We start from the raw sequence: 12,316 nt of genomic DNA, 5'->3' as shown, positions 1-12,316 counted from the left end.
CTCAGGACCCACAGGGCTGGAAAAGGCCCTGGGGGCTGTGTGGTTGGGGCTTAGGCTCAAGGAACAGAAGAGACCCAGGCCTGCCCCCCACCCCTGGTCTCAGAGTGCAGGGGACCTCACCTGGGAGCCTAGCAGGCTTCCTGGGCTCAAGTGGGTGGGGTAAACTCCCTCTTCTCCTCCTGCTCCTCTGGTCTGTGGTCTGGGAGGGCCCCTCCTGCCTGCCTCTGCTGATCTCCCCAGCCTCAGGGGCGCCCAAATTGTCTGGCCTCCACTTCTCCTCCCTCCTTGGTCCCCCTGGGTCCTACTAGTTTACTCTGGGGTTCCTCCCATCTCCTTGGGGGTCAAAGTCCCCCACCAGCGGTCAGCAGGTGCCCTAGTTGTGGGGAGATGTTAACTCTGTGTCTTCCCACACTGGCATCTTGACTCCTCCCCTTGATAATTTGTTTTTAATTACCATTTCTCTGATAACTAATAGAGAACTCTTTATTTACTAAGGGCATTCATATAACTTCTGATGGGACTTGTTCATTTAAATCATTTGCTAGTTTATTAAATTGTTCATTTTTTGTTGTTGATTCATAGTTTATTATACCTAGTGGGTATAATCCTTTGTTAGATGTACACGATGACTATGTTTTTGTGTACATGATGTAGTATGTACACAATGACTATGTTTTCCAACCTATGGCTCACTTATTATTTTCTTCATGGTGTTTTTTGATGAGAAAAATTTAATTTTGTTGAGATCCAATTTAAAATTTTTTCTTTATATTTAGCACTTTTGTGTCTTGTTTAAGAAACATTATGATGGAGAAGATATGTCATGATGTTTTCTTCTAAGAGCTTTATGGTTTTGTGTTTTACATTTATTTCTATGATATATCATGAATTAATTTTTGTGGAAGGAGTGAGATAAGGGTCAAAATTCATTTTGTTCTGTAGGGATATCTAGCATCATTTATGGTTCACTGAACTTCTTCAATATTTGGGATAATGTCTTTAATACATTTTGAAAAATTCTCAGCCACTATCTTTACAAATATTTCTCCTATCCCTTTCTCACTCTCCTGTCCTTCTGGAACTCCAATTACACATATGCTAGATTGTTTGTTATTGTCTCAAATATCTCAGGTGCTCTGCTTCTTTTCCCCCTTTTTGTGTTTCAGTTTAGAAACTTTCTACTGACCTGTCTTAATGTTTGTTCATTCTTTCCTCTACTGTGTCCATGCTATAAAGCATATATAGTGAATTCTTCTAATATTGTATTTCTTATTTCTAACATTTAAATTTCTTTTTTATAGTTTCCATGTTTGCTGAAATTATTCATCTCTTCACATTCACTTTACTGTCTTTCCCCTAGAGCCTTTGGTATTTTTTTTTACAGTCTTTTAAAAATCCTGGTCTGGCGATACTATAGCCTCCTTTTTTGCTTCTATTGACTGTTTCCTCTTTTAATCACAGGCCACATTTCTTGCTTCTTTTTCTGTCCCATAATTTTAAATTTTATGTCAGACAGTTTGTGTAATAGAATAGTGGAGGCTGAGGTAAATAATATTTACCTCCATAGAAATCATGGTCCTTCTTGTATCATACTGCTAATTGAAGAACTGAGTCAATATGATCTGTGGTTAATCTGAGTCTAGGTTTTCTTGAAACTTTAATTCAGTTTATCACTAGTTTCACATGTGTTGAGAATAGGATCAGGACTTTTCTCTTGCAGACTTTGGATGTAAGCTCTCATGAAATTCCAGTATTATCCTTGTGCTTTACATCCAAACAGCCAGCTTTCCAAACTGTAGGAAATCCCTCCCGCTTTAGAGCCTGGGTGTCAACTCTCTATATTCCTGGGGAGTTTGCTTTGATCTTCAGGCCTGCCCTAGGTTTTCTGTGCCCAGGGAGATCTCATTCTTCTGGAAATGCTTGTGAGGTGTTGTACTTGGCTGTCCTGCCTGACTTTCAGTCCCTGCCATTTGAAAGTCTGGAGTGCCTGGAGGAGGGAAGGAGTTTCTGCCAGCTCTCCTACTCCACATGGAATATCTTCAATTGATGTTTCTCAGCTGTCTCTTCTTTCCCAACAACCAGGCAAAGAACTGGGGAGTATATATAGATGCTAAATGTTCATTAAAATATTAACTGAGGGAGGGGATGTGGGAACAGATGTATATGTATGACTGATTCACTTTGTTATAAAGCAGAAACTAATAAAAAAAATGGAAAAAAAAATATTAACTGATTTCTCCTGTTCTCATGGACTGCAGACTGTCATGGTAAGCTGCCTGTTCCATCACCTCTTAACGAGGAGGGTCTTGTCACCTTCCCTGTGACCAGGGCCCCATTTCCTCCAGACCCACAGGAATGTTGTTGTTTGCCCATGTGAACTCCTAAGCTTCTCCTGTTCCTGTTGCTTATGAGGACACCTCCATACCTCACAGAGGAGGTCACATACCCATGCCTACTGACCACTTTCTGTCACCCTCATGAGAGAGCTTGCCCTCATGGCAGATGCACTGCCTCCCTTCCCAGCCCCACCCACCCAACTCCTGGGATGCATCTGCTTTTCCTTACTGGGCCCATCCTGCTGACTGAGCAGACCTAGGCAGTCATGCTCCAAAAACATGAAAACTTTTGCATAAATACTTTTTGGGAACCTTGCACATATTTTCTATGACATTAGTTTGACTCACAAAACAATGGAAATTTAGAGGTAGTTGAAATCTTAGAAATCACGTAACCTGATGTTTTAAATGCTGAGCCAAAGTCTTTTAAATTAAATGCATAAAACAGTTGTATCATATAGTTGGGCAGCCTATTAATATTGTCAGGAATAAAAAAAACAGGTCAATACTCAGCATCTGTCATGAAAAAAATTAATTGAAAAACAAGCAGAATTTAAATTTTGAAGTAACCAAGATAATGGAAAATATCTGTTTCATGGTATATATATTATGAATAAAGTCACACTTTCTTGACATTTCTCAAAATGTCCTTTCCTTTCTGATGGATCTTCATATTAGATTACTAAATTATTCTTATGTATATTTTAGTTAACTGAATTAAAACTCTCATTTAAAGATCCATTAAAATTTTTCAAATGTAGATTAAAAAAAAAGGCAGCACTGCCTATTTAGTGGCACCAGAATTTTAGGTTTTTTTTTTTTTTTTTTTAATGGAGATTTTTTCTTTATTGAGAAACTTAAGACTTGGGTACATCAAGTAAAACCAGTTTCTGGGGGGGTGGAAATCAAAACTCACAATAGAAAAAAAAAGTTAACACTGTTTGGGCCATATCAGAACCCAGAGAATATATTCTTTTAATTGAAAAATTCTAGGTGCTTCATAATTGACCTTTTGATACAAAATGACCTATTAAATTTGCAATTTGTGGTTCTTGGTGTTGAGGTCCATAGGACAAGCTAGGACATCTTCAAACCTTGAGCTGAATTCCATGAGGGTTTATTTGGCTTTTGAATCGGTTTGTCCTTGTCTAAGAGGTAGCAGCAGCAACAGCGCCCACCTTCTGGGCAGCTTCTTTCTTGGCGTGATGAGCCTGCAGGACCGCCACAGCTTCATCCACCTTGGAGCGGAGAGACTCGGGGGACTCCAGCATGTGCAGCAGCTCCGAGTTGTCAATCTCCAGCAGCATCCCGGTAATCTTCCCAGCCAGGTTTGAGTGCATCGTCTGGATGAGCGGGAACAAATGTTCACCCAGCATCTGTTTCTGTTCCTGCGGGGGTGCTGCGGCCAGCATGGAGGCGGTCAGCGGCTCCTGCCCCTGCACGTGGACCGCAGGCTGGGGTGCCTGCAGGGGCTGGATGGCGGGGTGAGGGCTGCGGACACTGGAGGCGTACTTGTAAGGTGCAACAGCCCGAGGAGCAGCGGCAGCAACAGCGGCACGAGGCGCTAGGCTCTGCGCAGCTGTGGGAACACCGACTCTCTGAGCGGTAGTAGGGAGGCCACGAGAGGCCGGAGCATTACCAGTTGGAGCCAGATGGCGAAGAGCTGGACGAGGCCCAGACCGGTGTATAGCACTTGGCATTCCTTGGAAGCCTTGAGGTCTCCCACCTTGCTGCCAGCGTGGATTAGGCCTCATCTGTGCTAACTGGTTAGGTGTGTAATATGGAGGTCTTCCCTGGGCCTGTGGAACTGCTGGCACAAAGTAGCCCCCAGCTGCAGGCTGGAACTGATTGAAGATGGCATTGGCGGGGAGCGCTCTCATCCCGGCCACCCGCTGCATATACTGGTTGGTCAGGTGAGCCTTTCTCTCTTCTTTTCTCTGGGCCAGGGCGACATACAGTGGCTTGGAGCCCACGATGCGTCTGTTCATCTCCGTGACTGCTTTGGTTGCCTCTTCAGGGGATGAGAAGCAGACAAAGCCAAACCCTTTGCTTCTCCCATCCTCCAGCATCACCTTAGCACTGGTGATTGATCCAAAAGGAGAAAACTCTTTCCTTAACTTCTCATCATTAATGGTGTCATCCAAGTTCTTAATGTAGAGGTTCACCCCCTGATACCGACTAATTCTCTCCTGTTTCAGCTGTTCAAATTTTCGCTTTAACTCGGCCTGCCTTTCCACTTTCTTCTGTGCACGGCCGACAAAAATGACTTTCCCACTGATTTCTTTTCCATTCATCTCCTCCACGGCCTTATTGGCATCCTCGTGTTTTTCGTAACTCACAAAGCCAAAGCCTTTGGATTTCCCACTGGGATCTCTCATCACCTTGACACTTAGAGTCTTACCAAACTGGCTGAATAGCTCTTTCAGACTCTCATCATCCACCTCTTCCCCGAAGTTTTTGATATAAACATTGGTAAATTCCTTAGCTTTGGCTCCAAGCTCAGCTTCCCGCTCTTTTCGAGACTTGAATCTGCCCACAAACACTTTGCGGTCATTGAGGAGCATGCCATTCATCTTCTCGATGGCCTTGTCGGCAGCCTCCTGGGTCTCGAAGTGGACAAAGGCATAACCCTTAGAGCCGTTCTCATCACACACCACCTTGCAGGACGGAATGTTTCCAAAAGCAGAAAAAGTATCATAAAGTGCCTTGTTATCTATAGATTTGTCCAGGTTCTTGATGAAGACATTTCCCACGCCAGATTTTCTCAAAGAGGGATCCCTCTGAGACCACATGATTCGGATTGGCTTTCCCTTAATCACATCAAAGTTCATGGTATCCAAGGCCCGCTCAGCGTCAGCCGGCTGCTGGAAGTTGACGTAGGCATAACCCAGGGAGCGGCTGGTGATCATGTTGCGGCAGACCCGGATGGACAGCACAGGCCCCGCAGGACTGAACTTTTCGTACAGCATGGCCTCGGTGACGTCCGAGTGCAGGTCACCCACGTACAGGGAGGCCATGGGGTAGCTGCTGGCCGCAGCGTTCATCTCCCCAGCCCCCAGTACCCCGAGCCCCGCCAGGAGGACTTCTTGGGGGGGCCACACAGGACAAAAGGGGCTCCGCTCCGAGCTGCGGCCCACAGGTGGCAGTGAAGCTCAGAGAAGCTGGAGTCGGCTCCGAGGGCCGGAGAGGAGTGCGGGGACGGCTCAGACGAGACTGCCCAACCACAGACAAAAGGCTCTCAAAAACAATATGGCCCTCCCTGGGAGTTTGTTAATTTTCAGCTGTCCTGGTCTGGAAGCTCCCAATTTCAAAAAATGAAAACAATGAAAACAGGGACTGTCCTCCAAATTACAAAAATTCTTCCCGAGGCAACCCAGTGGTGCCCACGGCGGCCTCCGGAACGTGCGTTTCTCTATAAATATAGGCCTCGGGCTCCCGGTGGTTTAAGATTACAGCAACCCGGGGAAGAGGGAAACCAAATATTTGTCGGTGCCGACGCGGCAAGCCCCGCGCGGCCGGAGCGCGCAACCGCCTCCCACGCCGGGCCGGTGAAGGGCAGCGCGGACACGTGGAGCGCGGAGGCCGGCGCGCGGGGGGCGAGGGCGGCGGGCGCGGGGCTGCCACGCGGCACGGCGGCGCGGTGGGCTGAGGCGCGTGGACGCGGGCGCGCGAGCGGCTCACTACTGGACGGACGGACGGGGACCGACGAACGCCCAAGTGCGGCGGCGACGGCGGCGTCGGGCAGGCCGGAAGCGTGCAAAAGTGACTTCCCCGCGGGTTCTCCGAGGAGGATTCGCTCTTTCTTTCTTTCTTTCTTTCTTTTTTTAAGATTTTAAAGCGTTTTTGGTTTTTTTTTTTTTAAATCTTTTTCTTTTTTTTCCCTTCAGGCTGCTAGCCCCGAAAGCGGCGGAGGCTGCGGCGACCCGGGACGGAGAGAGTAGAATTTTAGGTTTTTAAGAAACACTGGGGGGGAATGTCAGGGGGTTGTCTAGTAAGGTTATTAATAATTAATAATTATTAAGAACCTTTAATTTTTAAATAAAATTACCATCTGACTTTATTATCATTTCATAAAAGAAAGGACATCCTAACAGCAACAAAATAGAACCTACATAATTTAAAACTACTTAGCTTTAGTTTTATGAAAAACATTATACTGTCTTCCTTTATTTTCCATGTGGCCATAGGTCAGTAAAAACTGTCATGGACCAGCAGCAGTCCACAATGTTCCTCCAACTTTATTTGGAAGTCATTGAGGGAAGCCAACCCTCTCATTTTATAGATCAGAAAGTGGTCATGCGGCAAATTTCAATGTTTTCCCAAGGTTATCAGCTATTTCAATGTTCTTTTTACTACTTTGCTAGATTAGGTTTCTGATAACATAAATGCCTTCCCTGTCAATGGTAACATCGGCAACTATTAGATTCAGGCTCAGTTAGCCATCTCTCTTCCCCAGTGACTCTGAAGCACGAGAGATTCACACTCACAGAAAATACATCAGAATGGATCCCACATATTGTTTGTAACATTCCTCAAGAAATAAATATGGAACTTCATTTTTATTGAGATTCTTATTTGATTAAAATTTTAATTTCATATTAATAGATAGGATTTAAATTTTTTACTCATAATAGAAACTAACAGAAGGTCCCTCTTTAAATTCCTCATATCTCAAGCATCTATAAGTTTATAGAGAGCATCTCTTTTTATCTTTTTAAGTTTACAGTCACTTTAAGTTTTTCCTTTCTTTCTTTGACTATCCAATTCTCTGTATTCTCAGTTATTCTAATAATTTCTATCCCACATATTATTTCTACCATTGCTAATTCTGTCTACTTTTCCCCCATTCCAATCCATTCATGTTTTCTATTAGTTTGGGATTTGCTCTTTAGTACTAAAGTGAATAAATTATCTTTTTCTGGCATGTGAATGATCAGAATGTATTACTTATTTTTATATCTCTCATCAACTAGTCCAACTTCTTCAATTGTAAGAAATTCTAGTCATTTGAAATTTGACTGGAACATGGAAAAAGGAGTCATGAAATTATATGTATCATTCTAGATAAAAATAAGAGGACAAAAAATTTGTAATAGATCAATTTAAGCCATAAATATGTTTGCCCAGTCAGAAAGGACACTCATAAAACTGGCATTTGTCATCAAAATAAAAGATTATTCCCATATATTTTACTGATGAAATTCTGACCCTAAAACGATACAGTGCTAAGTAGGTGGTCAATGACAAGTAACCATTCTTATTCTCTTTATCCAGATTTCAGAGTGCAACAGAGAGGAGGGTAGTATTGGGGCACCTTTGAGTTAAGGGTGGAAGGAAAACAGAGGGCACATATAGAATATCTAGAATTATTGACTAATATTTATTTCTATAAAATAAAGAATACTATCAAATAGTTTTTATTGAGCAATAATAAACTGTTTCTCAAATTGTGCTGGAGCCTTATAAAGCAAATAATGGGCTCGACTGCTCCTTTAGTCAACTGAAAACAATATTTTGAGACATCTCAAGAAAGCTACCAAGTACTTGGTTCTTAATGGCTTGACAATTTTGAAATCCATTTCTAATTAAAATGTATGATTTTGATCAGTTTTATTGCTAGCTCAAAATCATAAAAAATAATGATTTCTTGATATTTTGGTTACTGATATATGACTTTCAGAAAATGATTATTCTTATATATCATTTCTAAAATGGCATAATTTCAGAGACTTTAATCAAATCCAGGGATCATTTAGTCAAATGAGAAAAACCTGGCCCAAAGGAGCTTTGTGTCTTTCTCCAGGACACGTGACTGAAAATAGGTGGAACAAATACTCTATTCCTTGATTCAGGGTCATTTTCAGGTGTCCAAAGGGAAATGTGGCCTTGGAATGCTGACATTTAAGACAAGAGATGAGACAGGTTCTAGTACAGTTTAAATATTCAGAGCCAATTGGCATTATGTAATCTCACATGTTTGAATGCCTTTATGTTTTTTAAACCAATTTTTTTCAAGAACAGATTTCTTGAGACTGTTCCCATTGTAATTTTATTTTAATTAATAAAAATTTTCATTTATATATATATATACATATATATATATATATATATTTTTTTTGTGGTACGCGGGCCTCTCACTGCTGTGGCCTCTCCCATTGTGGAGCACAGGCCCCGGATGCACAGTCTCAGCGGCCATGGCTCACGGGCCCAGCCGCTCCGCGGCATATGGGATCCTCCCGGACTAGGGCACGAACCCATGTCCATTGCATCGGCAGGTGGACTCTCAACCACTGCACCACCAGGGAAGCCCCTATTTATATATTTTAAAATAAAAATTGTGTAATTCAAGGTGTACAACATGATGCTTCAATACACATATGCATAGTGAAATGGATTTTATGGTCAAGCCAATTAACATATCCCCTTACATAGTTATCATTTTTGTGTTTGATGAGTACCCATGAAATTTACTCTCAGTATATTTCCCATTTTTAAATTAAATAAAAAAGAGGGAAAGAAAGAAGGAAGAAGATAGGAAGAAGTTAATTACAATCATTCTACGTAACATAGTTAATAATTTTATGCAAATCAACAAATATTCCTAGAAAGTTACTATAATTATGTTTAATAAACACAGACATTGGACAAAGAAGTCATGGTAAATGATTGCTGTGAAATCCTGAATATATTCCACTCAATATTTCACATGGAGCTATCGAGCTTTCACCTGGAAGTAAACACTGTAAACTGGAGTGAATGTGTGTAAACTTGATCTCATCCAACCTCCTCTGCAGCTGTTTTTAAATCTAGGGTAATAAACACCTTAGTTTCATAAGGATCTGTCATATAGGCAAAGAACGGTCTCTCTGGAGCCATCTGTGTTGGTGACAGAGGGCATGTCTCATAAAGAGGAGACCAGGACCAATTTACATTCCCACTAATAGTGTAGGAGGGTTCCTTTTTCTCCACACCCTCTCCAGCGTTTATTGTTTGTAGACTTCTTGATCATGACCATTTTGACTGGTGTGAGGTGATACCTCATTGTAGTTTATTTATTTATTTATGGCTGCGTTGGGTCTTCGTTGCTGCGTGTGGGCTTTCTAGTTGCGGTGAGTGGGGGTTACTTTTTGTTGTGGTGTGCGGGCTTCTCATTTCAGTGGCTTCTCTTGTTGTGGAGCATGGACTCTAGGCACGTGGGCTTCAGGAGTTGTGGCACGAGGGCTCAGTAGTTGTGACTTGCGGGCTCTAGAGCGCAGGCTCAGTAGTTGTGGCTCACAGGCTTAGTTGCTCCGCGGCATGTGGGATCATCCTGGACCAGAGATTGAACCCGTGTTCCCTGCATTGTCAGGCAGATTCTTAACCACTGCGCCACCAGGGAAGTCCCTCATTGTAGTTTTGATTTGCATTTCTCTAATAATTAGCAATGTTGAGCAAGTTTTCATGTGTTTGTTGGCCATCTGAATGTCTTCTTTGGAGAAATGTGTGTTTAGATCTTCTGCCCATATTTTGATTAGGTTGTTTTTTTTTTTTTTTTTTTTTTTTTTTTTTTTTTTGCGGTATGCGGGCCTCTCACTGTTGTGGCCTCCCCCGTTGCGGAGCACAGGCTCCGGACGCGCAGGCTCAGCGGCCATGGCTCACGGGCCCAGCCGCTCCGCGGCATATGGGATCCTCCCAGACCGGGGCACGAACCCGTATCCCCTGCATCGGCAGGCGGACTCTCAACCACTTGCGCCACCAGGGAGGCCCAGGTTGTTTGTTTTTTGATATTAAGGTGGATGAGCTGTTTGTATATTTTGGAAATTAATCCCTTGTTGGTTGCATTGTTTGCAAATAATTTCTCCCATTCTGTGGGTTGTCTTTCATTTTGTTTATGGTTTCCTTTGCTGTGCAAAAGCTTGTAAGTTTGATTAGGTCTCATTTGTTTACACTTGTTTTTATTTCCATTACTCTAGGAGACAGATCCAAAAAAATATTGCTGTGATTTATGTCAAAGAGTGTTCTACCTATGTTATCCTCTAGGAGTTTTATAGTATACAGTCTTACATTTAGGTATGGAGGTTCCTTAAAAACTAAAAATAGAGTTACCATATGATCCAGTGATCCCATTCTTGGGCATATATTCAGAGAAAACTATAATTTGAAAAGATACATGCACCCCAATGTTCACAGCAACACTATTTACAAAACACAAGACACGGAAGCAACCTAAGTGTCCATTGGCAGATGAATGGATAAAGAAGATGTGGTATATATACACAATGGAATATTACTCAGACATAAAAAAGAATGAAATAATGCCATTTGCAGCAACATGGATGGACCTAGAGATTATCATATTAAGTGAAGTAAGTCAGACAGAGAAAAACAAATATCATATGATATCACTTATATGTGGAATCTAAAAAAATGATACAAATGAACTTATTTATAAAACAGAAATAGACTCACAGACAAAGAAAACAAATGATTACAATGGTTACCAAAGGGGAAAGGGGTGTAAATTAGGAGTTTGGGATTAAAATACATACACTCCTATATATAAAATAGATAACCAACAAGGACCGACTGTATAGCACAGGGGACTATACTCAATATCTTGTAATAACCTATAATGGAAAATAATTTTAAAAAGAATATATATATATATATATATATATATATATATATATATATACACACACACACACACACACATATATCTGAAGCACTTTGCTGTACACTGGAAACTATCACAACATTGTAAATCAACTGTATTTCAATAAAAATAAAAAACAAAAAAATACAAAAATAAAATTAATTAAAAAAGGAAGAAACCAGAAGCAGTAATTACCTAGGCATGTATAGGACTCTCTCGGCCACCAAGAAACCCACCCTGAAGAAGAAGTTGCTAGTTGGGATGAACGGGAAAACCAGGAAAAACAAGCCCACCAAAACTTCCCTGTGCTTCAATCTCTGAAACACACAATAATGGAGGACAAATTAATCTGGGTTTAATTCCACTTCCGTCAGCACTTAACTATCTTTTCCATTTTCAACTTCTCATTGAAGGAATGAATAAATTAGACCAATGTAAACCTTTTGATCAGTGTGCTGAATTCATCAGAGAAAGCCCTCAGGCTAAAACCTCTGGCTGTTGGAAATATTTGCATGTACCCCTGACACACATTTGCCACCCAGAATATCTGCTATTTGCCTAACATGATCAGTGACCATTATTCCTTATTCTGGGCTGGATTTACAGCCATCCTGCTTCTTGGTCTGGCTCCTTTTAGAGTTCCTATGCCCCCAGGCAACTCATTCCAGGGAGCAAAGCAGCTGGATAGGATCAAGCTCACTAAGGCATCATGGAGAATTATAGTCCTCTCAGAAACAGAACATATTAAAAGCAAAACAGAAAAAGAAAAGAAAAAAAAAAAAGAAAATAAAATCCCACACAAAACCCATCAGGAGAGGCAAAGCTTAGCATGAAGTAAATTAAATGCAAATGGTGAAATGTGGGGCACCAATGAGGGAGATCATTTGAGCTGAGGTGTTTTTAGCATCTTTCAAAATAAGCCAGTAAGCAAATATTTATTCCATGAAATTTTTTGGAATCAAAATTCATTACAGTAAATCATTAAACTGACAGAACACATTTCTCTTACATTGTATATATTAATTTGTAAAGATTTTTGTCACTTATAGTTAACATAAAATATTTCTATTTATTACGAATAATATGTTGTAATGGGCACTGTAAAAGCTAGTATGTATTTCCAAATAGACGTATTTGAAGGAAAGCCTATTTAAAACACACCTAAATGTATTGGATGGTATTACTTTTTTCTTTTTAAAAAAAGTTTAAGGGGAAAACCAAATAGAACTTTCCATGTTACAGTTTAAAATTTTTTCTTATAAACATTTTAAATAGCCTATTACTTTTAATAATTGTGAAAGACTAAACAGAATAATTTCAAAAACATAAATAAAATTCCCTAATA

General features: G+C 41.1%; 1 protein-coding gene across 1 annotated transcript; it reads right to left on the bottom strand.

Moving 5' to 3' along the window:
• Positions 1-3,254: 3,254 nt before the first annotated feature.
• LOC132498521 (polyadenylate-binding protein 4-like) lies at positions 3,255-5,803 on the bottom strand. Its single transcript, XM_060112275.1, has one exon. The coding sequence runs from the start codon at positions 5,378-5,380 to the stop codon at positions 3,485-3,487; it is 1,896 nt and encodes a 631-aa protein (XP_059968258.1). The 5' UTR covers positions 5,381-5,803; the 3' UTR covers positions 3,255-3,484.
• Between the last annotated feature and the right edge of the window lie 6,513 nt (positions 5,804-12,316).

This window comes from Mesoplodon densirostris, chromosome 11, assembly GCF_025265405.1.
Source record: "Mesoplodon densirostris isolate mMesDen1 chromosome 11, mMesDen1 primary haplotype, whole genome shotgun sequence".
NCBI classification, from domain to species: Eukaryota; Metazoa; Chordata; class Mammalia; order Artiodactyla; family Ziphiidae; genus Mesoplodon; species Mesoplodon densirostris.
Note: the sequence above shows the minus strand (reverse complement) of the source record. Positions and strands in the feature narration are given on the sequence as shown.